A 27,981-nucleotide genomic window follows, 5' to 3' on the forward strand; every position below is an offset into this window, starting at 1 on the left:
GCAAGCTGAACTTCTTCAGCTGCCGCACGAAGTTCATCTCCTGTTGGGCTTTTTTTTGGGGGGCGCGGGCTTCTTTCGTCGGTGGGGGGCTATAGGCACACGGTCCGGGGGCGAGCAGCTTTGGCGGCGGCCAGAGGCAGACGATCCGGGGCGGGTGGAGCGCCGCCACCGAAGGGCTGGAGACTTACTGCCTGCTGGGTCCAGAGATGGTCGGCTCCTTCTGTCACGGGTGCAAGGTGGAAGGACCCAGGTGCAGGCAGCAGGCAGAGTACAAAAAAGGGTCTTTTATTTCCAAAAGGAACTCAGGAGGGCAGGAAACCAGGAACTCAGGAGGGCAGGAAACCAGGAACTCAGGAGGGCAGGAGGGCAGGAAACCAGGAACTCAGGAAACTCAAAAAACACAGCAGGTGCATGCCAGGACACGCAAACACACAGACAGACCAACAAGGAGCCGACCAGACACACCAGGACATCGGGGCTCAATAAAGGGGGCAGGACAGGTGCAGCACATTAGGTAGTTAACGAGACAGACCAGACAGGAGAACAATGAGGGCAGACAAACACAAAACAGGACCCGAGCGCCCCCACATGGGTGCAGGGGCACAGGGAGTGACAGCTGGAGGTCCTGATGATAATGGAGCCCAGGAAGCAGAAGGAATACACAGTGTCCACTGGGGAGTCTCTCAGGGTGATGGGAGTGGGTGGGGCTGTGTTTTCCTCCTCGAGTCCACAATCATCTCCACTGTCTTTAGAGCGTTGAACCCCAGGTTGTTCATGTTTGAGAGAACACATCAGAACAATATCAGCTTCTCTGCACAGCTTCCTGTTAAATCTAGAATAAAATTTAAAATCTATCTCTTAACCTATAAAGATCTAAACAACAAGGCCTCATCCAGGCCCCATCATAATTCTGGAGAATAATGAGCCTACTCCATAGCCATGGAGTAGGCTCATTAGCTCTCTTTTCATGGTTAAAGTGAATGGTGGCCGGCTGGAGAGGGCGGCAGTACCCCCCGTCCGCCGCTGGGGGGCGCCCTTCGCCCCGGCTGGCTCACTGCAGAGGGTGGCAGTACCTCCTTCCGCCGCTGGGGGGCGCCCTTCGCCTCGGCTGGCTCACTGCAGAGGGTGGCAGTACCTCCCTCCGCCGCTGGGGGGCGCCCTTCGCCTCGGCTGGCTCACTGCAGAGGGTGGCAGTACCTCCCTCCGCCGCTGGGGGGCGCCCTTCGCCTCGGCTGGCTCACTGCAGAGGGTGGCAGTACCTCCCTCCGCCGCTGGGGGGCGCCCTTCGCCTCGGCTGGCTCACTGCAGAGGGTGGCAGTACCTCCCTCCGCCGCTGGGGGGCGCCCTTCGCCCCGGCTGGCTCACTGCAGAGGGTGGCAGTACCTCCCTCCGCCGCTGGGGGGCGCCCTTCGCCTCGGCTGGCTCACTGCAGAGGGTGGCAGTACCTCCCTCCGCCGCTGGGGGGCGCCCTTCGCCCCGGCCTGCCTCCAGCTGCGTGTGGATGCGAGCGGACGAACCGTCTCCACGACTCAGATCGAAGATGGCGGTGTCGGTGTTCCCCGGCGTGCGGCTCCTCTCCATCGGAGACGCGAATGGAGACATCCAGCGGCACTCGGAGCAGCAGCCCCTGCGGCTGGAGGTGAAGACGTCCCAGGACGCGGCTCTAATCAATCTCTCCAATGGTGAGCGCTTCTTCCCGGCCGCGGCCGCCCGGCTCCCCGCTCCCCGGCGGCCGGCCATGCTATGCGGCTAGTTAGCGTTAGCGCCATGCTAATCCTCCGGAGCCCCGCTGCTTTCCCTCCTTTTCTCCGTAAAGTCGTCACCTGGGACCGGGGCGGGCCTCCCGGAGCCTCCCGGTCCCGCCGCTGCCAGCCCGTCGGGGGGTTCGTGGTGGTGAATGGAAACGAGCCGGGACTGTTTCTAAAGTGCCACATTAACAAAGCCAGCAGCAGCAGCCGCTCCAGAACCCCCGGCTCCGATCCGGACTCCGGGTCCACGCGCTCTCTTTCCCCGGTAGTCCTCTTTGTCCACCCGGGAGGCCGGGCTCCCCTCCCGGGAGCCGAGCCTGCTTCAGAAGCCGGGACCGGTGAGCATCACTGCCCTGACTCTCCGCCGGACCCGGCTCCGGCTCTCCGTCCCGGTGGGTCCAGGTCCGGTTCTGACGGGGATTCACTGAAAGTTGTGGAGCTCGGTTCGGACCTCAGAGGGACTCGGAACCGGTGTGAGGAGGATCCGTGATCCAGGGGCCCTCATAACTTATGCATTCATCTTTGTTCTCATTGGAACAATAGCCTGGTCCTCAGGGCTGCTCCTCCCGAGAGCAGGGACCCCCCCTCCTGAGAGCAGGGACCCCCCCTCCTGAGAGCAGGGACCCCCCCCCCCCCCCCCCTCCTGAGAGCAGGGACCCCCCCCCCCCCCCCCCCCCCCCCCCCCCCCTCCTGAGAGCAGGGGCCCCCCCCTCCTGAGAGCAGGGACCCCCCCCCCCCTCCTGAGAGCAGGGACCCCCCCTCCTGAGAGCAGGGACCCCCCCCCCTCCTGAGAGCAGGGGCCCGAGAGCGGGGCCCCCCCTCCTGAGAGCAGCCCCCCCCCTCCCCCCCCCCTCCTCCTGAAAGCGGAACCCCCCCCTCTTGAGAGCAGGGGCCCACTCTCAGGCCTGGTCCCAGGTCCCGCTGCTCTGCCCTGCACCCCATTCTCTGGTCCCCTCTGTCCTCCCTGGTCCCCCCGGTGTGTCCTCCTCCGGTGTGTCCTCTCCCGGTGTCCTCTCCTGGTGTGTCCTCCTCCGGTGTGTCTTCTCCCGGTGTGTCTTCTCCCGGTGTGTCTTCTCCCGGTGTGTCTTCTCCCGGTGTGTCCTCTCCCGGTGTGTCCTCCTCCGGTGTGTCCTCCTCCGGTGTGTCCTCCTCCGGTGTGTCCTCCTCCGGTGTGTCTTCTCCCGGTGTGTCTTCTCCCGGTGTGTCCTCTCCCGGTGTGTCCTCTCCCGGTGTGTCCTCCTCCGGTGTGTCCTCTCCCGGTGTGTCTTCTCCCGGTGTGTCTTCTCCCGGTGTGTCTTCTCCCGGTGTGTCCTCTCCCGGTGTGTCCTCTCCCGGTGTGTCCTCTCCCGGTGTGTCCTCTCCCGGTGTGTCCTCCTCCGGTGTGTCCTCCCGGCAGTCAGCAGGGTGCGGGGTGGTATTATCGGTACGAGCTGACCTTGTGACCCCGTGACCTTGTGATGCTGTGATGAAGCAGCAGCTCCGGGTCCCAGTGTCTCCTCCAGACGGTGAGCAGGACACAGAGCAGGAACTTCAGTTCAGGGGTGCAGATCAGGATCATTTTGCAGAATCTGTTCCTGAAGTGTTCTCAGAGCTTCTGGGACTTTCTGCTATGATGTGTTTTCGGCTGGGTTTGTCTCCAGCCCCCCGTGACCCAAAAGAAGGACAAGTGGTGAAGAGAATGAGTGAGTGAATGGATGATATAGTTAAAAGGTGTAACCTGGAGTCCAGTGATGTTAACAACAGGAAGTCGGTGTGTGTCCTGATGTGAAGCTGGTGCTGGTTTCTTATCCCCCCCCCTCCCCGAGTCCATCCTGGCTAAAAAAGTGTGTTTAGCAACACTGACTGCACGTTGATGCAAGCCGGGTAGTAGTGGGGCCCCATTAGGTAGGTTCCAGACGTGTCATTGTAATGTGTCCGGGGGGTTTCAAGTTGTGTCGCTGATATCCGCCGTCTTCTCCGCCGGCCCCCTTCTAGCAACTAACCGGTGAGTACTCGGAAAAGGGCCCCATGCGGGGGATTTTCGACACGTTGTCGTTGCAGCGTCTAGTGTAGCGCCTTAAATTTGTCATTGAAATTGACTAATATCAGCCGTTCCTCGGGGCCCCCTTCAGCTCGGGGCTCTAGCCAGTAGCGGCGCCTCTGCTGGAGAGAAGCAGCTGCTGCTCATTCCGCCTCCGATTTAAACAAACAAACAAACAAAAATCCTGGGCAGTGTGGTGGTGGGACAGGATTTCACCCCAAGAGGGGCCGAGGGTTTTCAGAACCCACCAACCCTACGTAAATTACACCTCTGCTGTGGATCCTCTGTTAATCAGTTCTTCAGATTTTAATTAGTTGAGTGTAACTACACTTTTTGTATGCAGTTGTACAGTTACTGTTCTCATATTGTTTCAACACCTCATTTGACAGGTATTCTGACTGTAATTCATCTGGGAAAAGAGAGAAAACAAACAAAAATAAAATTAAAGATGAATCTGAATGTTTGTACCATTATTAGTTAAATTTTTGCTGATATCGTGATAATATCGTTATCGTGATATTTTTTGCCCATGATAATCGTGAAGAGAAAATTTGATATCGTGACAGCCCTAGTATGTATCATATTTCAACAGAGCTTCAATGTGTCAGTCTGGTTCATACTACAATATAATATTAGCATAAAGCAATGTAAAAATGTATTTATGAGCTCCGCCTTCGTCTCATAGACCCCCATGTTATCCGAAAAGCGCCGGTCAGCTTCAGCCAATAGACTTCGAGCTTCCGCATTCTCGTGTTGTCAGTCAAAGTGTGGAGCAGCCAGAGAGCACGGCCGCTCGCCCAGCAGAGGAGAGTTAGCTCTGCAGCAGCCGCCGCGCTCACCTCGGATATATCCACTGTCTGCTGAACATCCACCGGAAACAGCTCAACATGGAGGATGCTGTAGGACTCGGAGGCTCTCATTTTCACCCGACCGATAATTCGCGTGCGCAATTAAAGGGGCGTGGCTTGGTCGCTCATGAAAGTAGAGGGAGGGGGCACCTGAGACGTTGGATTAAAAAAAAAAACCTCTCTCTTTCAAAACTCCGGACACGAGCTTTAACAACACTGTAATATCTACTAGAACACATAAAACACCCTTAACAACACTGTAATATCTACTAGAACACATAAAACACCCTTAACAACACTGTAATATCTATGGGTGTCCTGATTCGATATTGATATCGGATGTCGGTCCGATATCAGCCAAAAAGCGAGTATCGGATTTTATCGGATTGGATCTAAAATCTCCGATATAAGCACTCCGTTAAGCTGTCCATTTTCCGCTCCAGCACTTCTATCCAGAGGTGACTGTGGTTCACATTCTCTAACAGTAGGTGGCAGTAATGCACCTTAACGTTGGTGCTGTCTGCTACAAACACCAAAGAAGAAGAGCACCCGGATCCAGCCAATAGAACGTGTCTGACCCCCGATGCACACTGGATGCGGTCCGGCTCAGGTCCGGCTCCGGTCCGGCTCCGGTCCGGCTCCGGTCCGGCTCCGGTCCGGCTCCGGTCCAGCTGTGGAGCCTCTGCGGAGCTCCGTCTCTTTCCGCAAAGATCCTATTTTTCCGCACGCCGCAGCCCTACTGCGTCAATCCAGACAGAAGCAAGTCGAAGGAAACGCGATACGTGTTCCAAAATAAGTCCCTTCAAAATAAAATCTGTCGTGTTTTTGCCTTAATATTCTATTTTTTTACTTCTTCTGGTAGAACACAGAACAAACAACGTCATGTAGTCATTATACGCTTTAGAAGAATGAACGGTTTTGCATTTCGTCACTGCTGAGAAGCCAAATGACTCCAAAATGGCTCCAACCAGCTCTGTGACCGGAGCAGCTCCGTGTTGCCAGATTGGGCGGGTTTGTTCCAAATCAAGCGTCTTTTCTGAACACGTCGGACGGGTTGATGAAATGATTATGTGTTTGTGACGTATTTTTTATCATACAAATACGGTTTTAACGTGCATTTTCATCCAAGACGGCGGTTTGGGCTGCTTTCTATTGAGTAAAACGGGTTTCAAATTGTCTACGGGGGATAATGACAGATCTGGCAACCTCCTCCGGCTTGACTGCGGAGACACCGCAGGCGGTGTGAATCACAGTGCTGCGGTGTGCCGGACCGGAGCCGGACCGGAGCCGGACTGCATCCAGTGTGCATGAGGGGTGATCCAGCATGCAGAGCCCACGTGATCACACCACCCTCTGTGTGCGGTACTGTAGGAGCAGGAAGTCTCCGTGTGGCAGCATTTTACCATGACCTCGGACAGAGACGCTGCAGCTGAGTGCAACACTTGTCCTGCAGAAGTTTCCCGTGGTGGCAGAGAACCCAGAAAGTTTAATACGACCAACCTCATCGCATGTTTGAAGCATGTTTTTTTTAGTGAAGACTAAGAGCCAGTCAGTGAAGCTGGAGCTGTGAACTATCAAGTTTGAGCAGTTGGACGGTGACAGTGTTGTGTTGTTTTTGTTATTTTCATCCTCGCCTTCAGTTGTTCCACCATTTACTGACAGTAAAAATTAACTGAAGAGAACTGGAATTGTTTGCACTTTTAAAGTATAATTTGGTTTTATTGGAGTTATTTAGGTTATTTTTCAGCATATTCTAATGTATTTATTTTCTTATTTTATTCAACTGTAGAGCACTGCAGATGTTACGTTGAAGGTTTAAATGTTTGTAACCAATCGGTTAATGATAAATGGGTCAGTTTTTCTCATACCTACTGTTGCTGACTGCTGTTCTCTGTGTAACATCACTTGATCAAGCCTTTTCCAACATTCCACATTAAAAAATAAGTAATAAAGTATGTATGATTCGCGCTGATATCGTATCGGACCAATATCGGTATCGGCCAAAACTCAAGGTTGCGATATCGGTATTGTATCGGAAGTAAAAAAAGTTGCATTGGGACATCCCTAGTAATATCTACTAGAACACCGTAAAACCCCATAAAAATACAAATATCTAATTACTACTGATTACTATTGCAACAGCACATCATCAGCAGGGTAAAACTAGCCTGTCTCACGACGGTCTAATCCCAGCTCGCGTTCCCTGTTAGTGGAGAACAATCCAACGCTTGGTGAATTCTGCTACACAATGACAGGAAGAGCCGACATCCAAGGATCAAAAAGCGACGTCGCTATGAACGCTGGGCCGCCACAAGCCGGTTCTCCCTGTGGGAACTTTTCTGACACCTCCTGTTTAAAACCCAAAAAGTCAGAAGGATGGTGAGGCCCCGCTTCCACGGTCTGTACTCATACTGAAAATCAAGATCAAGCCAGCTTTTGCCCTTCTGCTCTACTGGAGGTTTCTGTCCTCCCTGAGCTCGCTTTAGGACACCTGCGTTACCGTTTGACAGGTGTACCGCCCCAGTCAAACTCCCAACACATAAAATAATCTAATATAAGCTCATAATTCTAATAAAAGAACTGCACAGAAGCGAGAAACCACGAGCAGATAGTCATCCCTCACATTCTAGTCTGCATCCTGTCCCTGTAGGTTGGTGTTTGTCCCTGTGGCGTGGGTCCCTGTGGCGTGGGTCCCTGTGGCGTGGGTCTCTGTGGCGTTAGGTCCCTGTGGCGTTAGGTCCGTGTGGTGTTGGGTGCCTGTGGCATCGGTCCCTGTGGCATCGGTCCCTGTGGCATCGGATCCCTGTGGCGTGGGTCCCTGTGGCGTGGGTCCCTGTGGCGTGGGTCCCTGTGGCGTGGGTCCCTGTGGCGTGGGTCCCTGTGGCGTGGGTCCCTGTGGCATCGGTCCCTGTGGCATCGGTCCCTGTGGCATCGGATCCCTGTGGTGTGGGTCCCTGTGGCATCGGTCCCTGTGGCATCAGTCCCTGTGGCATCGGATCCCTGTGGCGTGGGTCCCTGTGGCATCGGTCCCTGTGGCATCGGTCCCTGTGGCGTGGGTCCCTGTGGCGTTGGATCCCTGTGGCGTGGATCCCTGTGGCGTGGGTCCCTGTGGGGTTGGGTCCCTGTGGCGTCGGTCCCTGTGGCATCGGTCCCTGTGCCGTTGGGTCCCTGTGGCGTCGGTCCCTGTGCCGTTGGGTCCCTGTGGCGTCGGTCCCTGTGGCGTCGGTCCCTGTGCCGTTGGGTCCCTGTGCCGTTGGGTCCCTGTGGCGTCGGTCCCTGTGGCGTCGGTCCCTGTGCCGTTGGGTCCCTGTGGCGTCTGTCCCTGTGGCATCGGTCCCTGTGGCGTCGGTCCCTGTGCCGTTGGGTCCCTGTGGCGTCTGTCCCTGTGGCGTCGGTCCCTGTGGCGTCGGTCCCTGTGCCGTTGGGTCCCTGTGGGGTTGGGTCCCTGTGGCGTTGGTCCCTGTGGCGTCGGTCCCTGTGGCGTCTGTCCCTGTGGGGTCGGTCCCTGTGGCGTCTGTCCCTGTGGGGTCGGTCCCTGTGGCATCACGCTGTCCCTTCAACACTCCCATGTTGTGTATCGTGACAGCCGTTGGATGAAAACTGTTGCTGGATCTGTTTGTCCTGGGCTGTCGCTCCAGATCCAGATCCAGATCCAGCTCCAGATCCAGCTCCAGCTCCAGATCCAGCTCCCTCAAGGAGCTGTTCTCCTCCTGTTGGGCTTTTCTCAAGTTCATGTCTTCATTGTTTGATTCCTCTGTGAACAGTGTGGGTCTGGAGTCCTGAGCGGTTCTGAGGCCAGCTGGAGGAGCGGTCTGGTCACAGACGGACTGTCGGCTCAGAAAGTCCCTGATTATCCGTGTTTCATGACGGAGCTTCAACACCGACCGGACTCCCGGAGCGCCTGTTCCTCTGCTGGTCCAGATGGGCCACAGCTTCCACAACATGAGGTTATGAGGAAAACTGAAGCATTGCTGATCAACCAGTGGGGAACCTTTACCGCGGCGTGGAGTTAGAGGAACCCAACAGGAACTGGAAGACCCTGAACCACCTCCCTACCTGGACCGCAGTCAGACTGTTAGGGAACCTGGCAGCTGGTTTGACTGTGGTTCTCCAGATGGCGGGACACGAGGTCAGACCATCAAACCCAGAGCTGCCAGGCTTATCGTGGTGCCAGCATTAGCTGGAAACCGACACGCTTCAAGTAGCTGTCAGCATCTCATCCCCGCACGGTTTGACCTGCGCAGGGACCGGAAGTCAATCCGAGCCTGAGCGCCATCCTCAGTGTGCTGCTGACCGGCACCAGCTTAGCTCTTCTCTTTAAGAGGAATCACGCTGGGTTAAGTGACGGTGTCCCGGTCCCTGTCCCGGTCCCTGTCCCGGTCCCTGTCCCAGTCCCAGTCCCTGTCCCGGTCCCGGTCCCGGTCCCTGTTCCGGTCCCTGTCCCATCCAGACGAGTGTCCAGGTTGCGTGTTTGGCTGTTCTCCCAGAAAGTGCTGGGCTTTAATTCTGAAGGCTGCTCTTAATCCCTGAGTGGAGGAGGATCTGTTCCTGAGCTGGCAGTGGGCCAGCTGCACACCCTCCCTCCTCTGGGGGAAGCCTGTCTTCCACTGCAAATCAGTTTCACCGTCAGACCTCTGTCAGTCAAGACCTGACCCCTGAACTCCCAGCTGATGGAGGGGTCAGGGTGGAGGTAAAGAGCTGGTGGAGGGGTCAGGGTGGAGGTAAAGAGCTGATGGAGCAGTCAGGGTGGAGGTAAAGAGCTGATGGAGGGGTCAGGGTGGAGGTAAAGAGCTGATGGAGGGGTCAGGTGTCTTTCATGTCCTTCCTCTTCAGTATTTCGGTGTGTTCTTGTTCCCAGGAGGGTGAAGTGAGAGTGAGACGTGGGTCTGTTGTTTTCGTTAATGATGACAACAACGAAAATGTTTGATCAACGCCCCTTTTTTCCGTGACTAAAACGAGACGTGACGAGCTAAAAATATGTCTTTAAAGACGGAAATGTGACGAGACGGATCTGCTGTTTTCGTTAACGAGACGAAGATGTCAGTATTTGACTTTCCAAATAAATTAAAACAAATGTGATTCCCCAGCTTGTTCATGCAGATCTTCTGCTTTACTCTGAAAATATCAGCAATTCACGAGCTGCTTCCTGTTTGAGCAGCCTGCGCTGCAGCACCGGCCACTGGAGAGCGTGGCGGCAGCTTTCGGCGGGCTCAGCAGGAGGACAAGACGCAGTGATTTATGGACGTACTTTAATCAGAATCCAGCAGAAAATGAAACAGAACGCCTCGTAGTGGAGACGGAGGATCTGATCCACTGTTGGACTGTTTGTTCTGACTGTCAAACTGCAATAGGAGCCCACCATCGATTAGTGAAGATTTTTTTTCCCCCCAAGTACCTAATTAATCTTTACTTGTTCTTTTCTTTTTTGAAAAATAATTCAGGTGTTGTCTTATTTTGAAGAAATGTATTTTCACTTTCGTTTAAAATTTGTATAGAGAGAATTCAGGTAAGGAATACTCACAAAGTTTATCAAACTCAAGTTCTGTTTGTCATTTGAGCTTTGAAGACTTCCAGGTGTTTCATACCATCAAGTACCCAAGGAATTAATTTTGTTTATTTCAGCTGTTTTAATGGTCGTATTTTCCTAATAACCATCTTAATATTGGCTTTAGCGCTCCTCCAAAAAAATAACAGGCAGTTCCTCTCACCAGTTCAAATCAGTAACACAGAAACATAACAGACCAGTTTTAATAAAAGATCTCAGCCTTTATGTCAGTATGGACATTATAAAAATAGCTTGAAAGTGTCAGCAGAACTCCTTCAGTCCTCTCATCTGTCTGCAGAGCTCATATCAGCTCTGCACTGAGGTTGTAAAGTATCAAACTAGTCCAGTTTATTATTTGATATTCAAAGGCATCAATGTCTTCTGTTGGTTTTGTGCCATTTAAGTATATTTTATTATGCTTGTTTGGTTTACAATTTCCTTTATCTGTCTTTTTCCTCATGTATTGTTTAAGCCTTTTTTAAAGACTAAAACCTGTTTGGTTTTCGTCGACTAAAACTATGAAGTGTAGAGATGACTAAAATGTGACTAAAACTAATAAGCATTTCGTCCAAAAGACTAAGACTGAAACTAAATCAAAATAGGCTGCCAGAAACGACACTGCTGTCTTGAGGGTGGGGGAGTCGGTGTTTACAGAGTTTTCTACTCGTGGAACCGACATGTGACTGCTTATCTCTTTCTATCGCAGTTGCACTTCATGACCACAAGAGGGCTCATTTACCCGTGTGCACGTTGACGCCCTGACTTGAGGGGGTCTCTCTCTGAGGAGTAGTTTATCAAGTCCAAACAAAAAATGTGAAGCTTTACCCAGAATCCTCCTCTGTCCGTCCAGAGAGCTCAGAGCTCCTGTTAGCCTGTAGCGGTCTTCACTTCTTCTTACCGTTCTTTCACATTGTCCGTGTCTTTCTGTCACTCGGTTGCTCTTCATTATTTCCACTGTGGACCCAAAACGCTGAACGCAAACGGGCGTCTTCAGCGCAGATGTTTTAAGACTCGTGTCATTCTGTATGTGGCGCCGCCGCCGCCGACTGCCTCCGCCTACTGCCTCTGCGACCAGTGGACGGAGCCGGTGGATGGATGAGTGTCATGAAGTGCAGCGTGGAGACTGTGCAGCCACTGTTAGCCATCAGTGTTTAGCTGCTGTTAGTGCAGCAGAAACACATCGGACACAAACGTCTGCCTCACACACTAACTCCAGAGGGGGGCAGTGTTCCCATCAGCCGCTCATGAGTCTTCTTCTTCTGTGGTTTTCAGGAGAGGAGGCCAGTGTGTTCAAGTGTTCCATTTCCAGAGACACAGAGTGCAGCCGAGTGGGGAAGCAGTCCTTCATCATCACCCTGGGCTGCAACAGCGTCCTGCTGCAGTTCTCCTCCCCTGCAGGTAGGAGCCTGGTACTGCAGGTATATTAGCCTGGTACTGCAGGTATTCGGGCCTGGTACTGCAGGTATATTAGCCTGGTACTGCAGGTATATTAGCCTGGTACTGCAGGTATTTGGGCCTGGTACTGCAGGTATTCGGGCCTGGTACTGCAGGTATATTAGCCTGGTACTGCAGGTATATTAGCCTGGTACTGCAGGTATTCGGGCCTGGTACTGCAGGTATTTGGGCCTGGTACTGCAGGTATTCGGGCCTGGTACTGCAGGTATTCGGGCCTGGTACGGCAGGTGTTTGGGCCTGGTACTGCAGGTATTTGGGCCTGGTACTGCAGGTATTTGGGCCTGGTACTGCAGGTATTTGGGCCTGGTACTGCAGCTATTCGGGCCTGGTACTGCAGGTATTTGGGCCTGGTACTGCAGGTATTTGGGCCTGGTACTGCAGCTATTCGGGCCTGGTACTGCAGGTATTTGGGCCTGGTACTGCAGCTATTCGGGCCTGGTACTGCAGGTATTCGGGCCTGGTACGGCAGGTGTTTGGGCCTGGTACTGCAGGTATTTGGGCCTGGTACTGCAGGTATTTGGGCCTGGTACTGCAGCTATTCGGGCCTGGTACTGCAGGTATTTGGGCCTGGTACTGCAGCTATTCGGGCCTGGTACTGCAGGTATTTGGGCCTGGTACTGCAGGTATTTGGGCCTGGTACTGCAGCTATTCGGGCCTGGTACTGCAGGTATTTGGGCCTGGTACTGCAGGTATTCGGGCCTGGTACTGCAGGTATTCGGGCCTGGTACTGCAGGTATTTGGGCCTGGTACTGCAGGTATTTGGGCCTGGTACTGCTCGCAGCGCTACATGAAGGAAGAAAAACAGCTCATTTCTCATTTTCATTGATTTCAGTCTCGTAGTTTGATGAAAAGTCAAAATGTTTGATTTAACGGTGACAAAACGCTGAGGAGGCGGCGGCCAGAACCGAGTCCTCAGCTCCACCTCCACAGTTAGACAGGTGTGTGTGTGTTCCCATGTGAAGTGTTCCTCAGATGGTTCAGCTGTGTGTGTGTGTGTGTGTGTGTGTGTGTGTGTGTGTGTGTGTGTCCCTCAGACTTCCAGTCCTTCTACAACCTGTTGAAGAACTGCCGTGGTCACCTGAGCGAGCACTCGGTGTTCAGTGACAGGACAGAGGAGTCCTCTGCTGTACAGTATTTCCAGGTCAGTCAGCCTCCGTCTGCGGGTCACCGCTCAATCCCGTCACTGTGTCAGGACCTGGACCTGGAGCGTGGGCCCGCCCCCAGTGTGATTATCTGTGTTTTGATTGGAGTGAAGCGGCGCAGCAGGAAGCGGTCAGAACGCCGCCAGGCTGAGACTCCAGCAGGCCTGTAGGACTCACCGTCCTTCCAGTCATCTCAGCCTGCTGTGACAGGGACGTCTGCCGCAGCACAGCTTCCTCCCAGCAGGGGGGGGCGGCGGGGACAGCAGGGACAGCAGGGACAGCAGGGACGGCAGGGACGGCGGGGACAGCAGGGGCGGCGGGGCAGAGCAGCAAGTCATACAGAGGACTAAAACAAAGTTGACGGACACACTTTGAATGTGGAGGACGGCAGAGCAGCCAGCATCACTGCTTGTCTGCTGGATGTGTTTTAGTAACCAGAGTAGCGCTGCACGATTTTGACAAAAAACCTAACTGCGATTTTTCTGACCAATAATGCGATTTGATTCGATTTGTGATTTTCACATTTTATATTTTCAAATGCAGAAAACCGCTAAAATTATGGTTAAAAAAAGAAATTCTTGTTACTTTTACGTGGTCTTGCTCAAGTTGACACATAAAATAACACATAATGTAAACTAACTTGACAAAGCTTCAGGCAGCGGCAGCGAGACGCCGCCGTGCTGTCTGCGTCACGGCTGGAACCAAATAATGAAAACCCAATGCTGTCCAAATCAGAATTCAATCCTGGTCTTGCTTGCATGGTTCACAGAACATTACTTAGACAACAGTTTTCAACGTGAAATAAATGGAAATTAAAAACCAGAACCGCAAATAGGCACCACTGTGAAACCAACTTCAGCTCGCAAAAAAACAAAAAAAACAAAAAAAAACTCGCCAGCCTCTACAGATAAAGGGTAAAATAATAATCCTTATTGCTGTAATATTCTTAGATCACAGTCAGGTCAGTAATCCTGCTCTGGGTCGTCTTCCCTCACAGCTTCATGTTTTCATGGAGAGAGAGAGAGAGCATCACATGCTGGATGAAGGCTGAGCTGTGGGGCGATCGGGGGAGAGAGAGAATAACCTACGACGTGTCGACGTTTCTGTAATGTGTAGAGGTGTTGGTATAAACTAGCCGTGTTTCCTCTGGATCTGGCTGCTGCACGGCGACACTGTCTACATCTGGCTCCATGTTGTTTTTTTCAAACCCAGAGTCCAAACAGCTGAGCTCCAGTTCCTTCTGACACCAGTGGCTCCGCCCCCTCTCCTGCTGTCATCTCAGTCTTTTTCACACCGAGATCGAGTCACACTGAAAACTTTCTGCTCCTCACGACACCGCAGAGCACACTGCAGGGTTTGTTGTTAACAACCTGACAGTAGTTAGCGGCAGCGGTGCAGTGCAGACATACTTGCTTCCAATTGTCATTTCTGATTGGCCGGTGGCCCGGAACGCGAGACTGGAACGTTTTGATTGGCGGACAGGTCTGTCACTCACACGCCTCTGAAAGCCTCGGCCCTGTGCGGCTCGGTTACCGCAGCAGTTGAAGCCTCAGTTTCGATGCGGTGTCGGTTAATCGAGCGGCCCTAAAGCAGAGCGTCTCTGGCAGCCACACAGCAGGAAACCTGAACTACAAACTACACAAAATAAATAGAAACAGTGAGAAGAGAAGTCTGGGTGCTTCAGGACCCCTGCTGGGAGGAACTCAACACACCTGACTGGAAGGAATGTCACCGTTTAACCTCGAGAACCTCTGAAGTGCCTTAACCAGGGGTTCCCAACTCCTGGGCCACGGACCGCTACCAGTCCCCAGACCGTTTGGTACTGGCTACAAAGAGAGATAAAGTGTTTTAATTTGAAAGAGTACATTTACATTTCCTGTCTTCCATGTTGAGTGTTTTTCTGAGAATGGGTTCAGTCCGGTCCTGTCAGTCAGGCCTCCTCCAGCCGTCGTCGCTGTGCAGACCGTGGTGACGGAGGGCGGTCTGCGGACCGAACCGCGGCGGCGGCGGGGCTGGCAGGAGAACGGGGCATGCTGGACCAGCATGGCGGCCTGCTGGAAGCCCGCCACCCGGCCGGGGTCATCAGCTGACCGGGATGAAGCCGTTCAAAGCCGTCCAGGTGTTCACTGCTGCAGGCACGGTGCCGAGCGCCATTGAGCAAAACAGCCCTGCTGAACGGGACTGAGCCCCGCTGCCACGGCCCCCCGGTCTCTGGCCCCCCGGTCTCTGGCCCCCCGGTCTCTGGTCCTCGTCCTCCTGTGTCCAGCTGTCCTGAGCCTCTGTCCACTCTTCTCCTGTCGCCCTGCAGTTTTATGGCTACCTCTCTCAGCAACAGAACATGATGCAGGACTATGTTCGGACAGGTACTTACCAGCGGGCTATTCTCCAGAACCACAGCGACTTCAAGGACAAGGTAACCTCCGGGGCCGGCGTGTTGATTCTCGTGAGCAGACTTCCTGTAGCTGTGTCTTCTGCATGGACACAGCTTATCTTGTTCTTCCACACTGCCTCTGCTGTTTTGATCTCATTGGTTTGAATGTTGGAGCTGCTGTAACGTGTGTCACACACTCAGCTCAGCGGCTGCACTGTGGTTTGACCTTTGACCTCTCGTGCAGGTGGTGCTCGATGTGGGCTGTGGATCAGGGATCCTGTCCTTCTTTGCAGCTCAGGCTGGAGCCAGAAAGGTGTATGCAGTGGAGGCTAGCACCATGGCTCAGCACGCCGAGGTACACACACGCACGCACACGCACGCATGCACGCATGCACGCACGCGCACACACGCACGCACGCGCGCAGAGACAGAGGCTGAACTAGTAGTTTTGGTGCATTTGGTGATGTTGCCAGCTTCAGATGTTTCAGAGATTTTCATTGGCCGTTCAGGAACTCTGTCCTCTCTGCTGTGAGCCTCTCACTTCTCAGGTGTGCAGGTGAACTGGACAGAAGGTGCATGATGGGTAAACAGCTCATGTTTATGTCTGTGGTTTTGTGGAGGCAGTGTTCCAACTCCACACTTGAAATTAGCCAAGCATCTGGACTGGGGTGTTGGGGTCGTCCCGGAGCCAGGAGCCGGTCCGGTACCCGGGTGTGACAGCTGGGCGGAGTCCTGACGCCCCCTGCTGTGTGTGACAGCTGGGCGGAGTCCTGACGCCCCCTGCTGTGTGTGACAGCTGGGCGGAGTCCTGACGCCCCCTGCTGTGTGTGCAGGTGCTGGTGAACAGTAACCGTCTGGGAGAGCGGGTGGTGGTCATCCCGGGGAAGGTGGAGGAGGTGACGCTACCCGAGCAGGTGGACATCATCATCTCGGAGCCCATGGGCTACATGCTGTTCAACGAGCGCATGCTGGAGAGCTACCTGCACGCCAAGAAGTTCCTCAAGACCAACGGTGAGTGGCCGGGCTCCGCCCAGGTTCTCCTGGGAGCAGCTCACAACGTCTGGAAGGGGACGTCTCCCGTCTGTCCTCCCACTGAGTGGACGGACTTCAGACAAACTCACATTCACTGAGCGAACGACTGAACAACTGACTGACTGACTGACTGACTGTTTTGTCAGTTTTCACTGGACGGATTAAAAGGGTTGATTTTCAGTTTGGTCCAGATCGGGACGATCAGACTCCCTGAGCACAGGGTTAGGGGTAATGCTAATGCTAATGCTAACCCTCACATCTGCAGTCTGTCTGTGCAGCAGGTGGACTGTTCTCACAGGAGCAGTTTGTACTGAGGTTATCTGGTAAAGCTGTACAGGAGTCTTTAGTAACTGTAATGTGAGTATTGGAGTGTGTTTGTCTCCAGGAGAGTGGAAGTGTGTGTTGTGTGTCCTCAGGTAAAATGTTCCCCACCATTGGAGACGTCCACCTGGCTCCCTTCACAGACGAGCAGCTCTACATGGAGCAGTTCACCAAGGCCAACTTCTGGTGAGAAGCTCCTGGCGGTTGGGTCAGGGTCAGGGTCAGGGTCAGGGTCAGGGTCAGGGTCAGGGTGTCGGCTCCTCCTCTCAGCTCTGCTCCTCAGCACAGTGAAAATCTCTCTCTGCCTCCTCACACAGAAGGACTTTCCTTTTCTAGCTTTGGTTCAAGTACAAACAGCAATGTCAATGTTTTTGGAAGTGTTCATGATATTTTTATTTATTACTATACAGACTTCAGACTTCCTCAGTCTGGCAGGAGTGCAGTAAAGCTGTACTTCCAGGAAAGTTCCAGCAGGGGGCACTGATGTTGGTTTAAAAAAGAAGCCCGGTCCCGTTTGAACCCATTAGAACATGCTGAATTTCAGAGTGCCAATAAGCATTAAGCTCCTGGATCCAGACCAGGTTCTGGTCTCTGGCTCAGGTTCTTCTGGACCAGACTCTGGCTTCACATCAGTCTGTTGATTTGACTTTAGGAGTTAAAGTTTATCATCAATCAGCCAATCACAGCTCCTCCTCTGTCCACGTGATGCGGTCATGTGACGGGCTGGACCAATCACATTTCACCTGGTTTACAGAGTCCAGTATGGAGACGACCTGCTGGAAGCTTCACAACGCCACGTTAGCCCCGCCCACCTTTATATACAGCCAATGAGAACGCTGTTGGGGGACGCCACGTTAGCCCCGCCCACCTTTATATACAGCCAATGAGAACGCTGTGGGGGACGCTACGTTAGCTCCACCCACATTTATATACAGCCAATGAGAACGCTGTGGGGGACGCTACGTTAGCTCCACCCACATTTATATACAGCCAATGAGAACGCTGTGGGGATGCCATGTTAGCCCCTCCCACCTTTACCGTATTTTCGGCACTATAAGGCTCCCTGGATTAATAGGCGCACAGTCAATGAATGGCTTTTATTTAAAAAAATGTCATACATGGGGCGCACCACATTTTAAGGTGCATAGGATGTATAGAATAGTATGAGAGAAACACATACTGGCAGTCTAGGTGGTGACATTCTCAGTTGAAATGTGTGAGTAAAGCGACATATCAGAGCCAGTCTGACTGAGGATCGCTCCTCTTCACGATGTGCAGCTCAGAGCCACGACTGGTCTAATCGCTCGGTCAGCGGGGTTCAGCCAGCGGCCGTCTCCTGAGTGAAGCGTCCCACCGACAGCTCAGCCGCAGCCGGCCGGCCGCTCCCGGCGTCCCGGCGGGTGGGCTGCCGGGCGGGGGCCGGTCGTTGTCGGAGTCGCAGCGTGCAGGCTGCCGCCCGGCGTCCAGCCGCTCCCCACGCCGGCCGGCGGTGCAATTATGTGATTATGGTGACTGACAGGTTGGAGGTGGAGAACATGCCTGAAGCTTCGTGTTTCCCGTTCTGTTCAAACTAGCTAGCTTAGCAGCTTAGCAAGCAGGGGTTGTTTGCTCATGTGATCAGGGTGATTACCGTAATACCCGCAAAAAAGGCGCATCGATTTATAAGGCGCTCTGTTGGGGTTTGAGAAAATGACAGGCTTTTACGTGCTCCTTATAGTGCAGAAAATACGGTATATACAATAATGCTGTGGGTTGTGGTTCTTCAGATGGGTGTGTGTGCTTCCCTCTGTAACAGCCTGGGAGTCTGATCAGATGTCTTTGTCCTCAGGTACCAGCCGTCCTTCCATGGTGTCGACCTCTCTGCCCTGCGGGGGGCAGCGGTTGACGAATACTTCCGTCAGCCAATTGTGGTGAGTGACCATCTGTCAGTGGTCAAGTGTCAGTCAGACATGTCAGTTGGACGTGTCGGGGACGGGCGTGTCGGGGACGGGCGTGTCGGGGACGGGCGTGTCGGGGACGGGCGTGTCGGCGTTAAGTGTTGCTCTGCCTTCCCTCCAGGACACGTTTGATATCCGCATCCTGATGGCCAAGTCCGTCAAGTACACAGTGAACTTCCTGGAGGCCAAAGAGGAGGATCTGTACAGGTGTGTGTCCAGGCTCTGCATGTCTCACACTCCGCTCGGGGACCGGCTCGTCTCCGGAGCCATGCCGTCCTGCCTGTCCTCCTTTGTCCTCCATTACCATGAATCACTGTGCTGCTCACTTCCTGGTTATCCTGCTGAGCATTTCCTCTGAGGCTGAAATGAACACACACACACACACACACACACACACACACACACACACACACTCACAGGCCCTGTCCACCCAGTCTGTTCGAGCAGTGGCGCCCCCTGCTGGGAGCTCCAGTGAGACAGAACAGTGCCACGTACCAGCGTGATGTTCTGACACCCTGAGGACTCCAGCAGCGCCCGGGATCCCTGCTGAGCCTGGACCGTCTCTGACCGCTCTGCTGTCTGTCCCTGCCCCTGTCCCTGTCCCTGTCCCTGTCCCTGTCCCTGTCCCTGCAGGATAGAGATCCCCTTTAAGTTCCACATGATGCACTCGGGCCTGGTGCACGGCCTGGCCTTCTGGTTTGACGTGGCCTTCATGGGATCAGTGTAAGTCAGGCTAGGGTCCAACATGTCCAGGAAGACCGTCAGACCCTCCACCCTGAACACTGACTGGTCCTGTCCCCCTAGGATGACAATATGGCTGTCCACCGCCCCCACGGAGCCCCTGACCCACTGGTACCAGGTCCGCTGTCTGCTGCAGTCCCCCCTCTTCACCAAGGCCGGGGACACGCTGTCCGGCACCGCCCTGCTGGTGGCCAACAAGAGGTACTGAGCGCCCGGAACCAGGGGTTGCACCTCGTAGAGCTGAGTAGAGCAGTGTCCACAAAGAGCTGGAGTCTTGTTTTATTCCCTTTGACACATGAAGAAATAACCCGAGGAGAGCCGAGCCGCCATGTGTCATTTTATGCTGATCTATGAGTCAATGGAACCTTCATACACAACTAACAGCACTGTGTGTGTGTGTGTGCGTGTGCGTGTGCGTGTACAGACAGAGCTATGACATCAGTATCGTTGCCCAGGTGGACCAGACGGGATCAAAGTCCAGTAACCTCCTGGACTTGAAGAACCCCTTTTTCAGGTGAGTGTGTTGACACTTCGGTCCAAGTCTCACACGCACACACACCTGCGAGCCAAAGGTGTGTGGCGTTGTTGTGTCGTAGGGGTGTGCGATATGAGGATGTAAGATCGTTAAGGATTATAACTTCGGATGATCTCATAAATCAGAAAGATGGTTAAACCGTCTATAGGGCCCGTTCTCCTCCTCGTTCTTGTTTCACCTATATATAATATGTTTTGGAGTGATGATGTTTCCTGAAAGCTTCAGATAATACCATGAACTAAATGTTCCCTCTAGTGCAGTTCTCCACATACATGACAGATACATGCGGAGAAATGTTAACGATTAAAAAAAACCAAAAAAAAAAACCTGCAGTCGGTGTTGTGTTCAAGTTGACTCGGGGACGCGAAGGCAGCTAACAAGGAGCGGAGCGCTGTGGCAGCTTTTAAAACTGGAACTACTGCTGGGTGGAGGCTGAGTCAGGCTCAGCTGGGTTACAGCCGCAGTACGGGGTCTACGAGAGACCAGTCGCCATGGAAACACCCCAACAAGCTGGAGGTGGAGAGCTGCAGCTAGCACCGATGCTAATGCTAGCTAGTGGTTCACAAGCTAGCATAAGGGATTTTATATACAACAAATCAAAGTGGCAAGACACTTAGTGAGCATACCATCAAGTTGAAATGAGCTGAAACGGCCCTTTTGTCTGATAACTAGTGGGACGTCTTTGATTTAAAGCTCGGGTAGACGATGTTGTCCAAAAGCTCTTCTTGTCATACTGAGTGAAATGCTCCTTGCCTCCTGGGAGAAGTCAATACATTATGAGGACGGAAAAAGGTGCGGGAAAAATCTGACCACTGTAGCGGCCAAAGGACAGTAGAAACTCCGACCAATCGTAATGTGTGGACCGCTCTTAAAGGTATACTGGAGGATTCTCCGCAGAGCTCGTGCTTCGACCCGCAGACTGGGAGAAAATATAAGTTGAGAGCGGGTGCGGGGGGGGGGGGTTGCCTGTGACTGCCGGCCCAGAACACACCGGCCGCTCGGGGGACCTCCCGGTGGCCCTGTTCGGAGGTGTTCGCGGGGGGAACAAGCCGCTTCTGCGGCTTCTGTTTCTGCGATGGTCGCTCCCGCTGCATGTCACTTCCTAAACAATGCGCGGCTCGAAACAAGCGCGCGCACAGAGGCGGCGACTCGACATGATACGTCATCACGCAAACGTGTTCCCACATTGATTGGCATTACGACTGCCCAATCACAAGTTGGAACCATACAATTCTGATTGGTTCTAAGGATCCTCCAGTATACCTTTAAGAAACCAATCAAATCCCTTCGCCGTTCTACCAGCCCCCTGCGCATTCATTTCAATGGCGTGCACTGGCCCTGGTTCAGAGCGCGCGTTGCCAAGGCGCTCTCGGCGCTCGCAGCTCGCGTGAAAGATAGAAGGAAGCGGAGCGGCGCGCTGCGCTGCTATGCGCGTTGTGTGCGGCAGTCAGAAAGGTTCATAACATTGGAGGCGATCACAAACTCCGTGTGGGCGGCGCCTCCGTGTCCAGGGCGTTCGCTCCCAACGGGAGCTCCTCCAATGGGGTGGGAGCTGGGCGGAGCCTTGAGGAGATGCTACATTCATGCTACATGCTAGTTTTCCAAGATCACCACCCTAGCTTTAATGGGATTCTGAGGTAGTGCATTTCAATGGAGACAGAGCCCTCTAGTGGTCATATAGCGCAACTGCAGTAGAAAAAGATAAATCTATGAGGTCACGTGTAATCGGTTCCACGTTGATTAGCAGTCCCGGTTACACGTGTAGATAAAATTGTAAACGTTGACACCCCTAGAAAGAAGCAACTGAAGCCGGTACTTATCGCCTTGCTAAAGACATGGTTCCCATTAAAACTCTGCTATAAAGCTATTTGGTATGTTCAGTTCTTTGTGTTACAGAAGTGTACTTTATTGTTCATTATCTTTTACCTCATTTTTAAAAGGAGATCAAAGCTTAGATCTCTGAACAAAAAATAGTTCTCAAGCAGCTGTATTATTCACTCAGGTTATAGATATTCAAGTTAAATTGTTTTTGTTCAAAATTGTTGCCCTTTAAGAGGTAACCAGCTAAGTTTGCATTTTTATTGACCCTTTCTATTTGGTGTGTGTAGTTTGTGTTACAAAAGTGCACTCTATTGTTGTTCATTACTTTTTATGTTTGTGTTCATTGCACATTTTGATTAGAAAAAAACCTGTACGATTTAAATTAAACCCAGTTTCTTTGGTTTAAATGTTTTTTTTTCTTTTAGGGTTTTACATGTTTAAATACATTTTATACGTTTTATATGTTTAACATTGGGGAAAATGGTCAAGCTTGCAAATTAGTCTAGAAAAATCAATACAAAAAAGAATCGTGATAAAATCGTGATATTGATTTTAAAAAATGGTGATATGATATTTTTGCCATATGGCCCACCCCTACTGTGTTGTCCTGTGTGTGACTGTGTGTGTCCTCTGCAGGTACACAGGCACTACCCCCAATCCCCCTCCCGGCTCACACTACACCTCCCCGTCGGAGAACATGTGGAACACAGGCGCTGCCTACAGCATGAGTCAGGGGATGGCTGTGTCAGGTGAACACACACACACACACACACACACTCAGTGTGACTAGACAGGACGTGTCTGCTGCAGGGCCCAGGACGAGGCCCGCCTCGGTAGGCCTGATGGAGCTTTACCTGGACTGTTTCAGCTCTGCCCATCCACAGGAGCATCAGACCACTTCAGTCTGGTCCCAGGACGGTCCTGGAGGACTGGGTCCTGGAGGACTGGGTCCTGGAGGACTGGGTCCTGGAGGACTGGGTGATCCAGCAGTGCTGTGTAGTCAGTTGTAGGATTCAGGATTGGTTTCAGTTGGTGATAGTTTAGTTTGAGGCTCAGAAGTTGTGATCTGGAACCGGATCCCTGTCCAGAGGAGAACTAAGACAGTGACGGAGCTGGGCTGTTGGTGCTCCTGACTAGTTTTTTACCGGTGGAGCCGGACTTGTCTCTGGTGTGGAGCCGGACTTGTCTCTGGTGTGGAGCCGGACTTGTCTCTGATGTGGAGCCGGACTTGTCTCTGGTGTGGAGCCGGACTTGTCTCTGATGTGGAGCCGGACTTGTCTCTGGTGTGGAGCCGGACTTGTCTCTGGTGTGGAGCCGGACTTGTCTCTGGTGTGGAGCCGGACTTGTCTCTGATGTGGAGCCGGACTTGTCTCTGGTGTGGAGCCGGACTTGTCTCTGATGTGGAGCCGGACTTGTCTCTGGTGTGGAGCCGGACTTGTCTCTGATGTGGAGCCGGACTTGTCTCTGGTGTGGAGCCGGACTTGTCTCTGGTGTGGAGGCGGACCTGTCTCTGGTGTGGAGCCGGACTTGTCTCTGATGTGGAGCCGGACTTGTCTCTGATGTGGAGCCGGACCTGTCTCTGGTGTGGAGCCGGACTTGTCTCTGGTGTGGAGCCGGACTTGTCTCTGGTGTGGAGCCGGACTTGTCTCTGATGTGGAGCCGGACTTGTCTCTGATGTGGAGCCGGACTTGTCTCTGATGTGGAGCCGGACTTGTCTCTGGTGTGGAGCCGGACTTGTCTCTGACGTCAGAGATCTGTGATCTTCTTCTATCGCAGTTGCGCGCTATGACCACTAGAGGACTCTGTCTCCAGTGAGATCCAGTCAGGAGTTCTCAGACACAGGAGCTGAATCTGTCCTCCACCACCGACAGGCTGCAGGTCCCGGTCCCGGTCCAGGTCCAGGTCCACCGGTCCAGCTGTCAGTGTCTCCACTGGTTCGGCTCATCTCTTGAAACAGAAATTTCATTTTCAAAACTCCGAGACCTTTTGAATAAACAGTCTTCCAGTGCAGCTCAGCACCGTAGTTCACTGCTGAGGCTCTTCTCTGGGTTCTCTCAGGTTCCACAGCTTCATTTCTCTCCCATATAAACAGTCGGAGTCTCCAGAACGTAAAGATCCTTCTGAGCAGCTTCGGCTCATTTCTTTAGACAGACCAGACTTTCTCAGTTCTCCTGGTTCTCTTGTTAAGAACCTGGACTGTTCAGCAGAACCACATGGTTCTCCTGTCAGAGATCACTTCTCTTCAGAACAGAAAACTACATGACTTTCTCAAACACATGGTCAGTGTCCTCAGAAAGCTCGGTCTCTCTGGCCTGGAGTGTCTGACGTCGGAACGCCGAGCCGTCCTGTCTTTAAGGCAGAGGAACGGTGGACCCTGAGCCCAGCGCTCCAGTCACTGCTCCCTGTCACACTTTGTTTTCTTCTTTGGGTTGTTGAGCTAACAGAATACATGTTGAAGAGAAGATGAAGAGAAAAACCATTTTACAGCTTCAAGTGTTGATTCACACATTGCTCTCACACTTCCAAGGAAATTATTTATATTCACACACAAAGTAACTCCATCCATCACAGTCCAGCGTGCACACACACGCTTGCACATCACTCCAGTTTTAGCTTCCCTTCATTGTCTTTTTTAGAATCCAATTTAAAATGTTGCTGCTGGTTTTTAAGTCCTTGCACAATTTAGCACCTTCTTACTTAACTGAGCTGATTACGCTGCGTTCCCCACAAAGAACCTTGAGGTCCTCCAGCCAGCTTCTCCTGGACATCCCATGGTCTGATCTAAGAACCAGAGGGGACCGGGCATTTGCTGTTGCAGGCCCTGAACTTTGGAAAACTCTTCCCACTATCAGAGCTGCTTCCTCTGTTGAGTCTTTTAAATCATTGCTGGAAACCCACTTCTTTTCTCTGGCTTTCAATTCAAGTTGATTTTAAGGCTTTCGGTGTTGTAATTTTATCATATTAACAGTTTTTGTTTTAGTCTTGTGTTTAATGTTTCGTATAGTTGACCTTTTATTATATAATGGTGGGTTAATAATCGTGGAAAGCACTTTGGGGCAGTATGTTTCTGTTTTTAAATGTGCTATATAAATAAACTTGACCTTGACCTTGACCTTGACCTTGCTCGTTCGCGCGCACATTACTCTCTTCTTCTGTTTTTTTTTTTTTACCACACAAACTTTTTTGTTCCCGTGCACCTCGCGGTCTGCCTGGTGACACAATCGACTGGTTGAGCACCCCTGCACTACGCCGTGTCGACGCTACGCCGTGTTGACGCTACGCCGTGCAGGCGCTACGCCGTGTTGACGCTACGCCGTGCAGGCGCTACGCCGTGCAGACGCTACGCCGTGCAGACGCTACGCCGTGCAGACGCTACGCCGTGCCGACGCTACGCCGTGCAGGCGCTACGCCGTGCAGGCGCTACGCCGTGCAGGCGCTACGCCGTGCAGGCGCTACGCCGTGCCGACGCTACGCCGTGCAGGCGCTACGCCGTGCAGGCGCTACGCCGTGCAGGCGCTACGCCGTGCAGACGCTACGCCGTGCCGACGCTACGCCGTGCAGGCGCTACGCCGTGCAGGCGCTACGCCGTGCAGGCGCTACGCCGTCGACGCTACGCCGTGCAGGCGCTACGCCGTGCAGACGCTACGCCGTGCCGACGCTACGCCGTGTTGACGCTACGCCGTGCCGACGCTACGCCGTGCCGACGCTACGCCGTGCAGGCGCTACGCCGTGCAGGCGCTACGCCGTGCAGGCGCTACGCCGTCGACGCTACGCCGTGTCGACGCTACGCCGTGCAGGCGCTACGCCGTGCAGGCGCTACGCCGTGCAGGCGCTACGCCGTGTCGACGCTACGCCGTGTAGGCGCTATGCCGTGTAGGCGCTACGCCGTGTAGATGCTACGCCCTCCTCCTGACGGTGTAGACGCTACGCCCTCCTCCTGACGGTGTAGGCGCTACACCCTCCTGATGGTGTAATGTGTCCTGTCGTCCTCAGGGATGCCTGCAGCTTATGACCTCAGTACAGTGATCGGGAGTGGACCGCCTGTGTCTCACAACAACCTCATCCCTCTGGGTAGGACACACTCGGAACACACACATCTGTGGGACACAGTCTGTGGGACTGTTTTTTTGGTTAAAATTATCGAAAACAAACATTTAGACAGACACACACCCTTCACACATTATTACATGTAGAAGAATCCAGTTCTTCCGCCAGGGGAGAAAATATGAAACCAAAATAACACCGTTCATAATGAAATAGAAAGACAACAATAAGCAAAGGAAACACCAGACCAGCACCTGCTGACCGGCAGATGGAGCACTACTTGAGTTTTCAATGTTAGCGATGCTTTTTATGTAAAGTTTCAGCTTTTCTAGAAAGTGGTTCCAGCCTGGTTTCCTCTCCGGCCACCTGACCCACGGTGTGTGTATGTGACTGCTGTCTGTCCTCTGATTGGTCGCAGTGAACACTGGGATAGTAAACCACACCCACTCCCGGATGGGCTCCATCATGAGTACAGGCATCGTTCAGGGTGAGTAGTGTGTGTGTGTGTGTGGTGTGTGTGTGTGTGTGTGTGTGTGTGTGTGTGTGTGTGGTGTGTGTGTGTGTGTGTGTGTGTGTGTGTGTGTGTGTGTGTGTGTGTGTGTGTGTGTGTGTGTTCTTGTATTTCTATCCTTGTCGGGGCCAAATGTCCCCACAAGGATAGCAAAACGTGGAACGACGTGCCTTGTGGGGACCTTTTTCCGGTCCTAAGTAGGAGAAACAGTGTTTTCTTGACCATGTTGTTGTTACTGAAAAAAGTAAAAGTGCAAAAACATTTCTTTAGGGTTAGGCTTTGTTGTGGTGTGGGTTAGGGTTAGGGTAAGGGTCAGGGTTAGGACTGGGACTGGGTTTAGGGTTAGGACTGGGACTGGGTTTAGGGTTAGGACTGGGACTGGGTTTAGGTTTAGGGCCAGGCCTTTATTTGTGCTGGTGAAGGTCATATGTGTGTGTGTGTCTGTCCTCTGGTTCCAGGAGCCACTACAGGCCAGTCGGGGCCCAGCAGCAGTGGGACCTACTACCCCGTCACCAACCAGTTCACCATGGGGGGGGCGGCCATCTCCATGGCCTCCCCCATGGTCATCCCCAGCAACACCATGCATTACGGCAGTTAGAACCCAGACCGCACAGAGACCTGTTTGACCTCACCCCCGCATGACAAGAGAGCCCACCCCCGCCCTTCAACTGGACTGACCCCTCCAAACTGCAGCCAAACCCAGACCCCCCCCCCCCCCCAGCAGCTTCTTCTTGTCCTCCAGTAGATGAACGGCTCCAGGCTCCTGTATCCGTCCAGACTCTTGTCTTGCTTTTAACCCCCCAGGATCATGACTGCCCTCCACCTCCACCCTGATGTGTATCCTCGTCCCTCCACCCCCCGGCCCCCCAGTGTTAGTCCAGGGTGGGCCTGGACACTGCTTCAGTCCTCAGACTGGGGGAACTCTGGTTCTCTTGGTCTCATGATGAATAAACCTTTATTGGTGTTCCAGCAGCTCTGAACTGTCAGTGAGGTTTAGGGAGCCCCCGCCCCCCGCCCCCCCGCCCCCCCAGTCCTCTGGTGTGCCTGGTCCACCCTGACAGGAGAGGCTCTCTCGCTGTCCGTCTACATATCTGTTCTTTTGATTTGAACCTTCCTAAAGCTTTAAAACCACGACGGTGGAACTGCTCAGCGAGCTTCAGCATGTCTGCCTCCCCACAGCCTCGGCTCCGCCCACACCCCGACAGGAAACAGGAAGTAGTCCCCTCTCCTCACTGCTCCCGCAGACAGCAAACAGGAAGTGATCCTTTTTCCCCGCCGGCGTCTCAAATGGAAGCATTGTACATTTTCATTTTATGTGTTTTTATGAACTGGATTTTTAGAGTGACTCTCATGGTTCGTCCATCAAAAAGGCTCATTTAGGTCCTGTTGGTCCCTCCCAGCCACCGTAGTACACACACACACACACTGTCACACACACACACACACACACACACACAGCAGACACAGTGGCACTTCTCTCCTCTGGGGGGCAGCAGGTTGAAGCACCAATCGGCTGAGAACATCCCAGGGTGGAGGAGGAAGAGAGTGTGTGTGTGTGTGTGTGTGTGTGTGTGTGTGTGTGTGCGCGCACACGAGAGAGAGTGAGTGAGAGTGTGTGTGTGTGTGTGCGAGTGAGTGTGTGTGCGAGAGAGAGTGAGAGAGTGTGTGTGTGAGAGAGAGAGTGAGTGAGTGAGTGAGTGAGTGTGAGTGAGAGTGTGTGTGTGTGTGAGAGAGTGAGTGAGAGAGTGTGTGTGTGTGACAGATATCAGCCTCCAGGACCAGCAGCAGCACTGGGTGATGATCTGTAGTGTTTCAGTCGATCCTGAAGGCTGAACTGTGAAGCTGCTCAGCTGAAGACGGATGGACATGTCTCTTCCCTCCTCCCTCAGCCCCCCCCCCCCCCCCGGCCC

The 27,981-nt window shown here is 53.2% G+C and overlaps 1 protein-coding gene across 1 annotated transcript; it reads left to right on the forward strand.

Moving 5' to 3' along the window:
• Nucleotides 1–1,480: 1,480 nt before the first annotated feature.
• carm1 (coactivator-associated arginine methyltransferase 1) lies at nt 1,481–27,704 on the forward strand. The gene is made up of 16 exons (XM_030089767.1): nt 1,481–1,682; nt 11,434–11,559; nt 12,651–12,757; nt 15,067–15,171; nt 15,374–15,484; nt 15,963–16,140; nt 16,578–16,668; nt 18,311–18,392; nt 18,541–18,626; nt 19,053–19,142; nt 19,224–19,361; nt 19,585–19,674; nt 22,153–22,265; nt 25,510–25,587; nt 25,979–26,047; nt 26,530–27,704. Exons 1-16 carry the CDS (start codon nt 1,502–1,504, stop codon nt 26,667–26,669), a joined length of 1,785 nt encoding a protein of 594 aa, XP_029945627.1. The 5' UTR covers nt 1,481–1,501; the 3' UTR covers nt 26,670–27,704.
• Nucleotides 27,705–27,981: the final 277 nt, after the last annotated feature.

This window comes from Salarias fasciatus, chromosome 4 (genome assembly GCF_902148845.1).
Source record: "Salarias fasciatus chromosome 4, fSalaFa1.1, whole genome shotgun sequence".
Lineage (NCBI taxonomy): Eukaryota > Metazoa > Chordata > Actinopteri > Blenniiformes > Blenniidae > Salarias > Salarias fasciatus.